General features: G+C 48.8%; 1 protein-coding gene across 4 annotated transcripts; it reads right to left on the bottom strand.

Annotated features, from left to right (window-relative positions):
- Positions 1-6530: 6530 nt before the first annotated feature.
- On the bottom strand, positions 6531-15314 carry C1R (complement C1r; the record flags this gene model as incomplete). 4 transcript variants are annotated; one of them, XM_080660490.1, is made up of 12 exons in its annotated part: positions 7032-7793; positions 8064-8161; positions 8638-8712; positions 9992-10147; positions 10467-10545; positions 11270-11391; positions 11502-11649; positions 11929-12125; positions 12226-12372; positions 12687-12879; positions 14118-14346; positions 15073-15170. In XM_080660490.1, coding segments are annotated over 12 exons (1848 nt in total). In that variant the 3' UTR covers positions 7032-7391. The 4 variants fall into 4 exon arrangements, with proteins under 4 accessions (XP_080516614.1, XP_080516615.1, XP_080516617.1 ...); XM_080660488.1 differs by having other exon boundaries at positions 6531-8161; positions 15073-15314; XM_080660489.1 differs by lacking the exon at positions 15073-15170 and adding an exon at positions 14419-14512 and having other exon boundaries at positions 6857-8161; positions 14118-14200.
- Positions 15315-16472: the final 1158 nt, after the last annotated feature.

The raw sequence follows: 16472 nt of genomic DNA, 5'->3' as shown, positions 1-16472 counted from the left end.
CTGATCAGAGTGGCGGGGCTGATCGGGGGGCGGAGCTGGCTAAGGGGCGGGGCTGTGGGCTGATTGGTGTTGTTGGGGCCCTTCAGAGGCAGGGCTGGCTGGGGGGAGGGGCCGAAGGCGGTTGGCTGTCTGGCCCTGCCCCTGATTGGGGTGGGGGGGGGACGATCTGGGGTGGGGCCTGGCTGGGGGAGGGGCTGCAGGAAGTTGGCCGGCTGGCCCTTACCCCTATTGGGGTGGAGGGGCTATCAAGGGTGGGGCCAGCTGGGGGGAGGGGCTGTGGGCTGAGCAGGGTGGTGGGGCCCATGGGGGGCGGGGCCAACTGGAGGGAGGGGCTGCAGGAGGTTGGTCTGTCGGCCCCACCCCCTGATCTGGCGGTTTGCTGGCCACAGTGGGTGTTATAGCTACCAGTCGTCCTGGTTGTTATGGCGTTCTGGTCGCTGGCTTTTTATCTATATATTAGGGGCCCAGTGCACGAATTCATGCACCTTGAAAGGAACTGTGGGCCACGAGGCTGCGGTAGGCAAAGGGGTCGGTCTTAGCCCATCCTCCGTGACCCCACGCAGCCTCTCCTGCAGTGGCTCCCGGTCCCTTGTCTGCTGGCAGCCCCGCTCCTGCTGCTGCTGCTCCCAATGGGCTGATGGTGTGGAGTGATTGGGGCCCGTGCTGTCAGTGAGTGCGAGCAGTGGCTGCTGCCCCGATCACCCCTCAGGAGCAGGGGGAGATGGAGAAGCCTCAGTGGTGATCAGGGCTGGCAGCCACTGTTCACACCCGCTGATGGTGCCAAGTGATCGGGACTGGCGCCAGGCACCGCCAGTGGGTGCGAGTGGCGGCTCTGGTGCTGGCAGCAGGTGTGAGGGCCAGGCAGAACATCGGTGCATGGGAGCAAAGAATTTTCAGAACAACCGGTCGCTATGATGTGCACTGACCACTAGGGGGCGTGTGCGGACCATGGCAAGCATCAGCTGTGGTGGGATGGTGGAGCAGGTGAGTGGGAGTGCCAGACCAAGGCGGGACACCAGTCGCCGTCATCGGGGTGAGCCTCTGGTGGTTACTGAAAATTCTTTGCTCCCGTGCGCTGTGGTCCTGCCCGGCGCTCACACCTGCTGAAGGCACCGGTCCCTCTTGCAGCCACTGCCAGTGCTGGAGCTGCCACTCACACCCGCTGCTGGTGTCTGGCGCCAGTCCTGATTGCTCAGTGCCATCAGCGGGTGCGAGCGGCAGCTGCCGGCCCTGATCACCCCTGAGGGCTTCTCCACCTCCTCCTGCTCCTGAGGGGCCATCAGGAAAGCAGCTGCCACCCACACCTGCTGATGGCGCTGGCCCTGCTCGCACCCGCTGCTGGTGCTGGCCCCAATTGCTCCGCACCGTCAGTGGGTGTGAGCAGGGCTGGCTCCATCAGTGCATGGGAGGGGCAGTGGTGGGAACAGGGCAGCAGACAGGGGATGGGGAGGGGGAGTGCAACGGCAGGAGGGGCCAGAACGGGGCAAGGAGGATGGGTTGAGACCCGCCCCTGTGCCTACCACAGCCTCGCGGCCCACAGTTCCTTTCAAGGCGCACGAATTCATGCACTGGGCCCCTAGTGTGTGTGTATATGTGTGTGTGTGTGTGTGTGTGTGTACACTGAGTGGCCAGATTATTATGATCTCTGAACACATAATAATCTGGCCACTCAGTGTATATCCTATATAATAAAAGGCTAATTGTCCCCTCGACCAAGAGTTTAATCAGCAGGCAAGCTGTCCAACCACCCATGTCCCCTCCCCCTGGCCAGGCTAGCCGGACCCCACCCATGCATGAATTTATGCACTGGGCCTCTAATATATATATTATAAAAGAGCAATATGCAAATTAACCATCACTCCGCTACACCCACAAGCCACGCCCACCAGCCAGTCAAGATGGCTGCGGCCATGGAGTGAGCAGGAAGCTTGGGTTTCCCCAGCAATGGAGGAAGCCAAGCTTTCCGCACACCCTGGCCGGCCCAGGACTCCACTCAAGGCTACGAAGTTTCAATTATAGAAGATAAATAAATCCCAACAAAAATGGCTGTGGCCACGGAGCAAGCAGGAGGCTTGGCTCCGCTCAAGGCTACAAAGTTTCAATTATAAAAGATAAATAAATCCCAGATACCAGGGCCTCCGCTTGGGTTGCCAGGGTGTGTGGCCGGCCTGCAAACCACCACAGGACCCTTGCCCAGGCTGCCCCACGCACCAAGGGAACCCTCACCCTGATCCGGGACACCTTTCAGGGCAAACCAGCTGGCCTCCACCCGTGCACCAGGCCTCTATCCTATCTAATAAAAGAGTAATATGCAGATTGACCATCACTCCAACTCACAAGATGGCTGCCCCCATGTGGTCAAAGATGGCTGCCCCATGTGGACACAAGATGGCCACCACAAGATGGCCAGCAGGGGAAGGCAGTTGGGAGGGACCAGGCCTGCAAGGGAAGGCAGTTAGGGGTGACCAGGCTGGCAGAGGAGGGAAGTTGGGGGTGACCGGGCCTGCAGGGAAGGGTAGTTGGGGGGGACCCCAAGCCTGCAGGGGAGGGCAGTTAGGGGTGACCAGGCCTACAGAGGAGGGCAGTTAGGGGCAAACAGGCTGGCAGGGGAGCAGTTAGGCATCAATCAGGCTGGCAGGGGAGTGGTTAGGGGGTGATCAGGCTGGCAGGCAGAAGCGGTTAGGGGCAATCAGGAAGGCAGGCAGGCGAGCAGTTGGGAGCCAGCAGTCCTGGATTGTGAGAGGGATGTCCGACTGCCCATTTAGGCCCAATCCCAGTAGGATATCCCTCGAGTGGTCCCTGATTGGAGGGTGCAGACTGGGCTGAGGGACACCCCTCTGTGCATGAATTTCGTGCACCGGGCCTCTAGTATACACACACACACACACACACACACACACACACACACACACACACTGAGTGGCCAGATTATTATGCATTCAGAGATCATAATAATCTGGCCACTCAATGTATATAGATATACCTATATATCTATATATCTATATATCTATATATCTATATATACATATATATCCTATATAATAAAAGGCCAGCGAGCATAATGGTGTCACGACCATAATGACCATTGACCAGTCGCTATGAGGTGCATTGACCACCTCTAGGTCCCTTTCCCCTCACCCCGCCCTGCAGGCTCTGATCACAGCATGGTGAACGGGGAACCATGGTGAACGGGGGTGGGGGGTAGCCATGGGGTGGGATTGGAGACTGTTGAATGGCGGGTGGCTGGCAGTGAGTGGTGGTGAGTGTACAGCACTGAGCAGCGCCGAGTATAGCAGGGTGGCGGCGGCAAGTGTCATGGAGCGTGGTGGGGTGGGGAGTGTTGTGGAGTGTCATGGAGTGTCGCAGGGTGGGGCATGGCAGGGTGGTGGCAGCAAGTGTCGCGGGGCGGCAGCGAGCGTTGCAGGGCGTCAAGCATTGTGGGACGTTGCAGGGCATCGCAGAGCGTTGGACATGGCCTTGATCACAGGGTAGGCCTAGGGACCCTACTTGCGCACGATTTTGTGCACTGGGCCTCTAGTATATGTATGTGTGTGTGTGTGTGTGTGTATGTGTGTATATATATATATGTATATATACATGTATATATATGTATATATATGTATGTATATATATAGGTATGTGTATATATATATATTTCTAGCAGCTAATATTGAATTGTCATGAAAATGGGGAATTCAGTTTTTTCCCTCTCATTTAATTGAAATATACTGAATATTGTGGATTAGCAGGAACATTGTCAACACAAGATATCATATTTGAACTCATTAAACGTACTTGAACTTCATTGAGAAGTCCACATAACAACAGTTAGAATTGGCTGTTTAAGTATAAAAATTTGAGGTATAAATTATTTCAATATGTCTCCGGATTACTTTTCCTTTAGTATTCATTTGTATAATACAATATTGTGACTGAATAAAAAAGAAAAAAAATTCAGCATGCTCTTATTTGCTTTTCTGGTGGTTTTGGTCAATTGGCCAGTCAAGCAACAATGTCATCACTGGATGGAACTCTGTACCAAGAAGTTATAGCAAAGCCCCCATGAGGATAAACCTAAAGACTCTCTCTTCTATTTCTTTTCCAAGGGAATGGAAAAAAATCCCTTAAAACTCCTCTTGCCCACAAAATGATTACTGATGAAAAATAACCACACAATAGAGACTAGTATTTTTTAAAACAGGGTAGGAGAGCTAGCTTAGGTGGCAGTTGCTCTAACAGGATGTCTTATGAAAGCTGTAGACTAAGAGTAAGAATTTTGGAGGACTCTGGTCTGTTTAATGTGACGCATGCTAGTAGCTTTCAGGAGAGCAGTTTGTTTGTTTTTGCCAGAAGCCAAAAGGGGTGTATTTAGAGCCCATCTCAAAAAGGACTTTGATCTCCCATAGACCAAAAGGGCTAAATTCAACAACTGACCTTAGATTGGAGGTTAACACATGATGAAGCAATCAGAACTCATCAAAGGGTCTGAAGAATCAAAGGGGAATTACATAGCCTAGCCGGTTTGGCTCAGGGGATAGAGCGTCGACCTGCAGACTCAAGGGTCCCAGGTTCAATTCCGGTCAAGGGCACATGCCCAGGTTGCGGGCTCAATCCCCAGTGGGGAGCGTGCAGGAGGCAGCCAATCAATGGTTCTCTCTCATCATTGATGTTTCTATCTCTTTCTCCCTCTTCCTTCCTCCCTGAAATCAATAAAAAAAATATTTAAAAACAAGCAAACAAGCAAACAAAACAAAACAAAGGGGTGTTATAATATGGAACCTCTGGAAAGAGTGTGTCAAGTCAAACAAACAGCATAGAGCCATTCACATTGTTTCTTAACTGTAGAAGTTGAACCCCGACATGTCTGTCATTACATGTGCAATGGAATTGACATTGTACCCTGGACTACAGTCTTTTGGGTGGGAAGAGGGGGATTCCTCTAGAGAAAAAAAGAATTGGAAAAACAGTAAGATTAATAAACATGCTCATGATGTAGAAATTTTCCTTCTTTTTTTATAATTGGCTATTAGAATCTGACAAGTATCAGAAAAAAGAAGTCTACTCCCACCAGAGAGAATCTTCAGTCTATTTGGGTTCTGCTCTTGCTGATAGGCTGAGGTACTGGTGAAAGAATTTCCTCATCACAGCTGTGTTGTTCAGTGGAATGGGTATGGTTTTGGCAATTCCCTGGGTGAATGGCAGGGAGGGTTTCTAAATGAATCATCATCAGAGACTTCAGAGCTGAGAAGGGCTCATCACCAAGGCCTCGAAAATCATTCATTGTGGCTTAAAGGGTATCAATTATACTGCCTGGCAAGTCACTTGGGAACAATATGTGTCTGCTTCACCTGAAATTCAGGAAAGGACTTACTTTCTAAAGCAGGTGATTTGTCACATTTCTTTGGTCAGAAGAAAATGGACTGGTGGGTCAGTTCCTCATGCCAGGGAGAAAGAAGATGCCCAGAGGCCAGGAGGACTTGATAGGAAGGAACCCAGTTAAAACTGGACTAGTCCAGAATTTTGTGACTCTAAAGTTGCTTTTATTGTGATTTCCTAAAATCAGAAATACATTCTGTGGTAATGTGACTTTATGCTTTCTGCATATCTATTCTTTTGTTTAAATTAAAAATATGAGAAAGCCATTTCTCAGCTTTATTGAGATGTGACTGAAATAAAATGGTTAAGATATTTAAAGTTTACAATGTGATGATTTGATATGCATACGTATTGTGAAAGAATTCCTTTCATCAAGTTAGTTTACACATCTGAAACCTGACATATTAACCCTTAAAAATTCTTTTGGGGTGAGAACATTTAAGTTCTACTCTCTTAGCAAATTTCAATTATACAATACTAGTGGCCAGGTGCATGAAATTCGTGCACGGGGGTGGGGTGGGGGTTTGTCCCCCTCAGCCTGGCCTGCACCCTCTTCAATCTGGGACCCCTTGGGGGATGTCTGACTGCTGGTTTAGGCCCAATCCCTGACAGTTGGGCATCCCTCTCACAATCCAGGACTGCTGGCTCCTAGCCGCTCACCTGCCTGCTGGCCTGATCCCCCTAACTGATCTCCCCTGCTGGCCTCATAACCCCTAACTGCCTCTGCCTTGGCCCAGCCACCATGGCTTTGTCCAGAAGGATGTCTGAAAGACGTCTGGTCTAATTAGCATATTATCCTTTTATTAGTATAGATTTCTGATAGTGTATGCTTAATTTCTGACTGGTCCTTTTTCATGTCTTTGACATTCTCACTAAGATCCTTGAAAGTCTCATTAAGATTCTTGAGTAACCTTATAACCATAATTTTGAACTCTGTATCCAGTAGTTTGCTTGCTTCCATTCTTTCATTTGTGACATGTTTCTTTGCCCCCACATTTTGGCTGCTTCCCTGTGTTTGTTTCTATGTATTAGGTAGAGCTGCTATGTCTCCTAGAATTGGTAGAGTGGCCTTGTGTAGTAGGTATCCTGTAGAGCCTCATAGCACAGCCTTGCCAGACCTGAGCTGGGCACTCTAGGTGTGCCCCTGTGTGGGCTGTGTGCTACTCTCTTGTAGTTGAGCCTTGATTGCTGTTGGTGTCACTGGGAGGAGTTGACCTCCCGGCCAATTGGCTATGAGGACCAGCTGTGACTACAGTGGGAGAGCTGCTGTGCAGGAAACATCACTATGGAGCAGGACTTGTTTCAGTGGGGCTTTGGTGCTCACTGAGTCTGCCTCATGAGTGAGTCACTTGTGGATGTGTTAAATTGTAATCTGCTATGGTTGGAACGTAAGTTATTTAGAAATATTGTTAATGATTCAAATTGGAAACAAAAATTTCACACCACTCCTCTTTTAAGGAATATATAGAAATTGGAAGGTGAGCTGTTAAAAAAGCTGTTATATTTGCAACTATGTATGTGGGAAAATCAGAATTTTCCTTCATATTGTACCATCAAAACAAAATACAGAAATAAATGATCTACAACTGTAGTTGTAAATGTGTGCATAAGCTTAATTATTCTTATTGACTTTCTAAGTAAAATATTTTAAATATGACCTTGCTAAATATTTGTATATTTATTAAATACTATGTTTAACTTATTTTACACTTTAGAATTTCTCATAACATTTTATTTGGAAAGAGTTTTATACAAATATCAAATGATAAAAATGGAAGAGGACAGTGATAACTAGAGATTATGGGATATATCTTCTGCAATCCTTGGAGGAAAGAAAGGTGACCTTTGGGTTGTTTCAGATCAACAATGTGGATGGGATTATAGAAAAGATAATTTATTTCACACAGTGTTTTTCTGCATCAGTGATTTTAATATGGATTCTTAGTGGTTACCAACAACTAGTCAAATAATTTTCTTTTTACACACTCTGGATTCTAACCTAGTGAACTGAGGGCTTAGCCCTCTTCATTCATCTCTTTCTTGATCCAGTCCACGTAATTGAGCAACTTGGTGTAGAAGCCATACCCCCTGCTACACCCGATGCCCCAGGATACTATGCCTGTGGCCACCCAGCGGTCAGTATTCGGATCCCTCACAGCAAAGACCCCTCCACTATCCCCCTGACAGGCATCCTGCTTTAGACTTGGGTCCCCAGCACAGAACATGTTTTGTGAGAACACATCGTTTCTATTTTTACCCCGAAGCCACTCCTCACATGAATCTCGGTTAGCTACGGGCAGACGGACAAATCTGAGCTGGTTAGCAATCCTTTCCTCCATTATCCCAAAGCCACTGACATAGCCCATGAGGCCTCTATCATAGTAAGTCTCATTGTCAGGGAGGCAGATGGGGAGGAGGTTGGGGCCCAGGGTGACACTATTTTCCAGTTCTAGGAGGGCGATGTCCCCCTCAAAATTGTGGGACTCATCCTGGCGGTAGTCTGGGTGGATGCTGACCCTGCGTACAGGGTGGTTTGCTAGTTTTGTGATTTCTTCCACACTTATGTGGCCCAGGAACACATCTATGCTGGCATTGGCTTGTGCGTTGTGTTCCTTGGGGTAGAGGGTGTGGGCAGCTGTGAGGATCCAGCGGTCACCCAGCAGGGCCCCACCGCCTCGCCCATAAATGTTGGTGAATGCCTGCCAGGGGAAGTTGCCCATCTTGGCTTTTTGCCCTCCAATGATGCGCTGCTTCTGTTCCACAGGGTGGATGGGTTTCCCACACACTGGAGAAGAGAGACAGCAAAGTCAAGGACAAGTCAGTTCTAGGCCCGCCCCTCTTCCCTCCTGTGGTCAACCCATTCCCTTTTCATCCCCTCTTATTTGCTCTGGGCCCTTTCCTCTTTCTCCTCCCATTCCAAGAGCTCCATCTCTGGCCTATTGTCAGACTGTTCTCCTTGTTCTTGTTTATTTCTTCCTGTCTTATTTATTCATTTTTGTTGTTGTTGCTGTTTTTATTTCTGATTTCCCATCTGCTCAAAAAATGCTGGAATGTCAGGACTGCATCCAGTTCTCTGTATTTCTCTCTCTCCCTTTCTCCTGGGACATCCTCTCTTTTTCGCTTTTACTCCTCACGTCGATTTTCAACTTCAAGGTGGAGTGTCTCTCCACTCACTTTGCCTCCATTCTTTGTGCATGATTTTTCTGATGCTCTATAGGGTTGCAAAGTCACCAAGGATGTCTTCAGAGGGTTTCCACTCACCTGGCAAACACCGAGGAATCTTCTCTCCTTCCTGTTCATTCTTCCAAATGCCCTGGGCTGTGCAGGTATACACGCCTGAGGGGAGAAGGGGCTATGATCAGGTTGGGAGGAGGTGGGCAGGGAAACCAGGTTGCAGAGGTCAATGAGCACTGAGTGTGTTGGGCAGAGGCAGGGGAGAATCAGTATGGACAAGTATCAAGGGAAAGATTCAAATATATAAGAGGGTGGAATATAAAAAGTGTGAAGAGGCTTCATACATATATTTTTGTTTTAATGTTACATGAAAATATTAGAATACTTAACTATATGTTTAATTTGATTTCTATTTGTGAAAATAGACACAAAAACTGGGAGGAGCATATCAAGATCTTACCAGAGTCTTGGTATCTTGGTATCTTGATTGTGGGATTGCAGACAATAATGGCAGCTACATTTCTGATTGCTGACAATGTGCCATGCTTGTTGCTAAGCATTTTATCTGCATTATCTCATTTAAGTGCCCCAGTGACACTTTCAGGTGTGCATTATTATCCTCCTCATTTTAAAGATGAGGAAACTGAACTTAAATTATGTACATAAGGTCACATAACTTCTAAGTTCCAGAACCAGGATTCAAAGTAAGGGTTGCCTGACTTCAAAGTCCAACTCTTAAATAATATCATACATAACCCATATATAAGATTTTTTTGCATGTTTCAACCCAGAAGTAAGGGATTTCTTTTATTTAAAGATACCATAGATGAATTTGAGAGTAATTAAGCAAAACTAACTGCAGAATATCACAACGTAGCAGCCTGAGGGGTGTGTGGGGAGAATGCTGGGGAAGGTCCCACTGATATGACTATAGTGGTGGTGATGGTAGTAGTGGTGGTGATTATGTGGTATTGTTGGTAGTGATGATGGTGTTTTGTTGTTGGTATTAGTGGTGATGGTAGTGATGACAGTAGTGGTATGGTGGTGGTGGTCATGATGGTTATGGTGGTGATGATAGTGGTGATGGTGAAGGTGGTTGCGGTGGTGGTGATGGTTGCGATAATGGTAATGGTTGTAATGATGGTGATGATGGTGGTGATGGAGGTGGTGGTGGTGGTGATGGTGATGGATGTGACAGTGATGGTGGTGGTGGTGGCAAGAGGGAGCTGATTGTTTATGAGATTCAAGTCTTTCTTTGTCACTCAGGTATTTCCTTCTTCAACGTGACCAGGTGCCTCTTGGCACTGTACTTTAGGACCCTGAACCAAGTGTATTGGGCAGCCACTTTACTATATATTCCCCAGGGATTCAATTAGAAGAAATTTCAGAAGATGTCTTGAGAAGATAGAAGGGAAACATTGCCATTTGCATGGGTCCCTACCTTGCTCAGACTCGCTGCTACCATCTCTGGTCTTCATCTTGTAATACGGTTCATTGCAGTAGTACTGGATACGGGCCTGGTAGGTGTTTACCCCCTTTGTGGTGCTATACTTGAAGGCCCCATTACGCAGGCTTCGGGGCTGTCCACAGTCCTTGACTGGGAGAGAACACAGGGCCACATGAGAGCTGACGATGACAGCTGGAACTTCGGTGAGAGGAACGTGAGTTGTCTACCCACAGAACAGGCTGAGAACTTTAGAAAAACAAGTTTCTCTATTGGGGGGCACTTGGGATGGATGAGAACTAAATGGACTGAAGTTCAGTTCTGAGCAGAATCCATCAATCCTATTGGCTTTAAAGAACAAACCAAGGGGAGGGTCTTTTGGGGAGAGGCTTACTTCCAGACCCCCCCTTCCCTTCTCAGCCTGGGTCCCCAAGGCTGGGTGGTGGGAGACATATCCTGAATTGTGACTTACTCTTGCACCTGGGCATGGCGCGATGCCACGTGCCGTCATCCTGGCAGACAGCTGTGAAGGAGAGCAGCGCCTGGTTCCCCTGTTTGAGCGGAGGTAGAGGTGCTATTAGTAAAGGAGGCACTGCAGCTCCCATCCTGCCCTTCCCCACATGGCAGGTAGTGAAAAGACAGTTCTCAAACTCTCAGACCTCAGCACTCCTGTGGATGTGGCTCTTTCATCCTTCTCCCTAGCCAGGATGCTCAGCCAGAGTTATACATGGGAGCACAGAGTCATACAGGAGAAAGTCAGAGAAAGGGCTAATTGTCAGACCCAATAATCCTCTCTCTAGACTCTTGTCTATTTCCACTGAAGTCTAGTTGAACCCCACAATTTTATTTATTTATTCACTTTATTTAACAATTTTTCCATTATAGTTGATATTCAGTATTATTTTATATTTGTTTCAGATATATAGCATAGTTGTTAGACAATTATATAATTTACAAAGTGATCCCCCTGATAATTCACCTGGCACCATACTTAGTTATTACAATACTAGAGGCCCAGTGCACAAAATTTGTGCATGGGTAGGGTCCCTAGTGGTTGCCGGCTGCTGACCAGGGCCTCCCTTCATTCTGCGCTGCCCCCTGGTGGTCAGTGCATGTCATAGTGAGCGATTGAACTTCTGATCGGTTGAACTCCCGAGGGGACACTTTGCATATTAGGCTTTTATATATCGAGATTATTGACCATATTCCCTATGTACTATACGTCCATCTGAATTACTTCCGGGCCAGCTCTCTCCCTCAGCCTTGGGCTCTTACCTCCATGAGCTGGTAGCCTTGTTTGCAGGTTGCGATGAAATAGTCACGGAATTGGTACTGAGGCTGCAGACTCTGGATGATGGTGAACTCGTCTAGGGTTTTGGGCTGGGGGCACTTGATGACTGTGGTGGACCCCAAAGGATAAGTTTATTTCAGAGCCACTTGCCTTCATTCTCCCTGCCTGATCCTGCCCCATTGCTGGTCAGTGAAGGAGGCCCGCAGGCAACCTTACTTGAAGTGGTGTAGTGCAGCTTCCAGCCCCGGCTGTCCCCTGACTCGTCTGTGAAGAACAGCAGATCCACAGCATTGCTGTTGGTGTCTAGGTCAGCGGGTCTTTGCTTCCCACAGAACTCGCCGATGTTCCTCCCATTGGTGTAGATCTGGTGGGATAGGAGGGAGGGTCATCTCTCCAATGCAGACATTTTCCCATAGGCTCGGGGTGGTGATGGTAATCTTGCTTTATGTTTGTTTTCAGCTGGAGGGGAAAAGGGATCCCCAGGACCCACTTCCAGTTGTATAGGAACTTGCCCAGCCCATGTGTGATGTTGGACATTCCTGTCCCAATTGGCCAGAGGAGCCAGCAGGCAGTAGGGATAAAAAGAACCAAGTGGGGATGGGAAGGAGCGGGAGGGGTTTCTCTGGGGGTGGGATGGCTGTACCTGTAGCTGGTCATAGGGGCAATGTACTTGCTGGTGGTCATCGATTTCAAAAGGCTCCAGGAACTTGAGGTGGACAGTGTAGCCCCGCTCCACCCGGATGCTGTAGTTGCAGCGCAGGTCAGGAGGGTAGGGCTGGGGGTACTCCAGGCTGGACACATAGCCTGATGGTTCTGTGTACAGCTCGCTGCTGCATTCAACTGTGAGAGCACAGCCGGGAGGGGGTCACCAGGAGACTCTCTGGCTGTCCCAGCAAACCCTTGTTAGCCTTTACCTCTCTCCCACACTACCCAACCTCACCCTGGCAGGAATGTCCGTCCTTCTGAAGCTCATAGCCTGGACGGCAGGAACAGAAGTAGCCGCCAACGTAGTTGTGACAAAGGTGTTGGCACAGGGGCTGGGGATTCTTCTCATCTGTGTTTTGCTGGGAAGCACATTCATCAAGGTCTGGAAGAGATTCCGGAAGGATTAAATTCCTGCCAGGGGACTTCTGTAGTGCTGTTGGTCTCAGAGTGTCTCTCACCAGAGGCCACAAGACCATGTTAGCTCCTGCCACCTGGACTTCTAGGCCTCTCTAATGCTTTCTGGGAACTACCCAATGGGGACAGAGCCCAGGTTGGAATGCCTCTTCTGGAAAAAGTTCTCTCAAGGGGGAAATAAGGAAGGCCAGGCTTTCTGCTTCTTTGTATTCAAGATTCCCTCTTTCAAGTTCCCATTCAAAATGACGAAGGCCTTAAAAAGGGTACCTGGGGACCACTCACCCACAGCTTGGTAGTAGGCCAGGAAGCCTTTGTAGAACATGATGGTGCCATTCTCCTCATTGGAGAAGTCTGTGTGGAAGGTCAGTAGCATCTTGTTTCCTTCGGATATAAATTCCTTTTCTCCTGGGGGGTTGCCCAGTGGAGAACCCAGTTGGCCACAGAACCTCCCCAGGGTTTTCTTATCAGCAGAAATCTGGTGGAGGAAGGAGAAGGAGTAGAAAGAAGGGCTGTTGAGACATGTTCCATGTGGATAGTCAGTGATGGTCCTCCTTATCTCGTCCAAAGAGTGAATAAGTCCCACTTCTGGAATGGCCTCCAACTCATCTCCACCTGCTGGGCTCTGGCTGTCGCAAACTTCCCCAGGTGACTTTCATCTGGCACCTGAGTCTCCCATTGGCTAACTCTTTTCATGTTCTCTTGTGCCCCTCCCCTGTTTATGTTCCCCAAGCATGTTTCAGACTTTTCTTCATTCCCACCCCTTCCACTGAAATCCTGATTGCCTCTAGCCAGCCTTTATTTTTCCTTCATTCTTAGAACCTGGACTGATCTGTTTTAATTTCTATCCTGTTATTGGATCTCACCTTATTCAAACCACTCACATCCAGTCATGTCTCCTGATACACATAGCTGAATGTGAGCCGCAGGGGCCCACCAGCTTTAGCATCGGCAAGCATCACCCAGCTTTCCTTATTTCTTTCTTCATGATTCATTAACCCATCAAAAGCAGATGCCCTTTCCCCAACCCAGTTCCTCACTATCCTGGCCACCAAGACCCCTCCCCCAACACAGCAAACTTCCCAAGTCCTTTGGACTAGGAAGATGTACCATTTTCATGTTATTCTCTCACCACCTCCTAAGAATGATATTTATTGGATGTGTGTAGGTTCTATTTGAATCCTGAATCTAGAATCTCATTTTTATTGGATGCAGAAAGATGGGACTGGGAGGGTACCCTTAGTTATTACAGAGGGGAGGGGACTGAATCCATTGTCCTTGCTGAAGACTATGCTTGAGCTGCAATCACACACATTTTCTTCCCCATGTTCCTGTGCTCCTGATGAGGCAGGCAGTCATGGTGATATTCTCCATGGAAACAGAAAAACTGAAGCACAGCAGTTTCTCAAAGACTCCCATCAAGGAAACAGATGGGGAAGGTTTTTCTGAATCCTGTAGATGGTACATTTCTTGAGAGTGGGGACTATACCTTCCTTCCTCTGTGTTTCTCTCCCACAGTGCTCACTGAGAGCCTCTAAAACTGGTGGACACCATTCATGGCATCACCCGACTCTCAGAACTCCACTTGGCCATCAGCTCTTACAGGGCTGGGGCTATGTTCATGGATGGGGAATGTAACCAGGGTGGTTAGAACACAAGTCCTCATGTTCCAGAGCCACCCAGCTCTCCCTCTGCCCTCCCAACCTGACCTCCTACCTTGACATAGTCATAGAAACAGCCTTCAGAAGGCTCCAGGTCAAACTGCCAGAAGACGAGCTTCACCCTGTATCCTGTGGAGACTGTGATCACAGTGGTTGTTTCAAAGTTGTTGGGGTAAGGCTTGGGGTACAGAGGGGAAGTCACCTCCCCATAGAGATCCTGAGCGATGGGTATGGATCCTCCCACATTGCAGAACAGGACTGACACCAGGAGGTATAAAAGCCACCTGCCAGGAAGAAGGAGGGTGTCTGGAAGGCTGTTTGGGCAGTGACTGGGGTGGGGGATGGGATAGTCATACCGCTGAGCATTTTCCTCTGCTCATTCTAGACCTCACGGATGTTCCAGGTGAGTGTGGGTGGAGTGGGGAGGCTGGTCTCTGCATCTGCTGCATTGATTGTTTCTCCCCAGGGCAGAGTCCAGTCCAGAGGTCAACTGCCTTCACCTCTCTCCCCATCCTCCTCCTCTGCCCTGTACCATCACTCCCCCCTCCCCCCCACCCCTCTTTCCATTCCTGGAATAGGGATGGCTTGGGACCAGCTAATTGAGGGTGAGGGTTTCCCGTCATGGTTCTCTTAAAGGGCTCCCAAAGGCTCAGCAAAGGCCTCTGGGAGGAACCGCCTGTGGAGTATGGAGGAGTGTAGCACAGAAGACACCCCACTGAGCAGAGTGGGTTCCCCCATCTTGGCACTCCCCTCCTGTGAGCTGGGGGGAAGAAGAGGATGTGGCCATCACCTCATATGTCTAAGGCCTCCTTTAGTCCTCAGAAGAAGGGATGGGGAGTGTGTGTTTGAGTGTGTGCCTGCATGTGCACATTGGGATAGATAAGGGATATGGGGAGGAAAAGGCTGTTCTTTTCTCTCTGAATATATTTGGGGGCAGGGTTGCCTCCCATGCCCAGGGTTCTCCCTTCTGGTATCTTCCTCCCTCCTCAGTCCCCATCAGCCTTACTCACATTTCTCAAGTCCTGTTTTTGGATCCTGGACTCTCCTGACAGCGTCTTCATCCACTCTGTGTAGAGGGAAAGAGCAGCGGTCATGCAGAGGAGGAAAGGGGGAGGGAGGGACTGACTGAGGTCGGGGGAGGGGGGGGGGCCTTTCCCGGAGGAATGTTGTAGGGAATTAACTATTTGCATAAACAAAACTGAAAAAAAAAAATCTGTTTCCAGTTTAATTTAGTTTTGGTTTTGAATTCCCTGATAGTGCTGCCACCTGCTGGCCTACATGGGGAAGAGTCGGTTTTTAGGGACAGAAAAGCCTTTGGCTGGCAACCCAAACTTCTCATTTTCTAAGTCTGATCTGAATACTCTCTATCTTCAGGGACCTTCCTAGGGACTGCTGCTGCTGTGTTTACAAGATTCCCACCCAAAGTGCAGTGGAAATCACAGTTGAGGGGACTCTCTTTTCTGGACTGCCCTTTTCCATTCACCAGGTTCGTCCTGCCCTTAGTCACAGCAGCCCTGGTCCAGGAATGGCCACGGTTTTGATGCCCAGGATGATGTGACAGGGGTAGAGGAGGGCAGCATGGGTGTGGACAGAGGAGAATGGAGTTTGGCTGCATTGGAACCCTGGCTTACTTTGCTCATGGATGACACCTAGATATAGAACAGGAATTGCTGCACTAGGGTCTGTTTTAAGACTCCTCCTCCCCACGTCAATGAACTTGGCTTTTAGAGAAGCAAGGGCAGCTGGGGAGTGGGTGGAGACATCCTCTTTGCCTCAGCATCTTGTTAAGAATTTAAGCCCCTGAGCATCACAATTGCTTAGGGCTAGGCGAAGGGAGTGGCTGTGGACCAAGAGTGACTTGAGAGGAACCCTGACCCCTGGGAAGGAGGAGAGCTCTTGTCCCTCCTGTCCACCAGGACATAGTGTCCTGTTTTAAAGGTTTGCTGTTTGTGGGAGCCTTTCTTCATCAACTCCCCATGGTTCAAATGCCTTATGGCAACGAATTCCATTGGGAGGCTCAGGCCGCAGAGCAGGTCCCTGAGTTCTGAGGCCTTTGCATGTATTCTGCTTGTTTCCCTTATTAGATTAACTCCTCTGTCCCTGCACCCAGCCACCCGCTCATTCCTCATTAATGGGCCACCTACTTAATGTGCCAGGCACTTTCCTAGGCAATGGATTGTAAGGATTCACGAAGACGGAGCAGTTCTTTGTTAGGCAGCAACAAGTCATCACTGAATACAGTGAGAGCAGGCACATGGAGGGTTTCTTCAGCAGGCTTATATGTTGGAGCTGAGGAATACATCTTATGGCAGGGCTGATCCATGGCATGACCCATGACATGACCCATGGCCTTGTAAGGTCAGGAAAGACTAAAGATAGGGAGGACGAGGACTAGATCAGGAGACAAGAA

This window comes from Plecotus auritus (assembly GCF_963455305.1).
Source record: "Plecotus auritus genome assembly, chromosome: 3".
NCBI lineage: Eukaryota > Metazoa > Chordata > Mammalia > Chiroptera > Vespertilionidae > Plecotus > Plecotus auritus.
The sequence above is the reverse complement of the archived record's forward strand: the minus strand, read 5'-3'. Positions and strand labels throughout refer to the sequence as shown.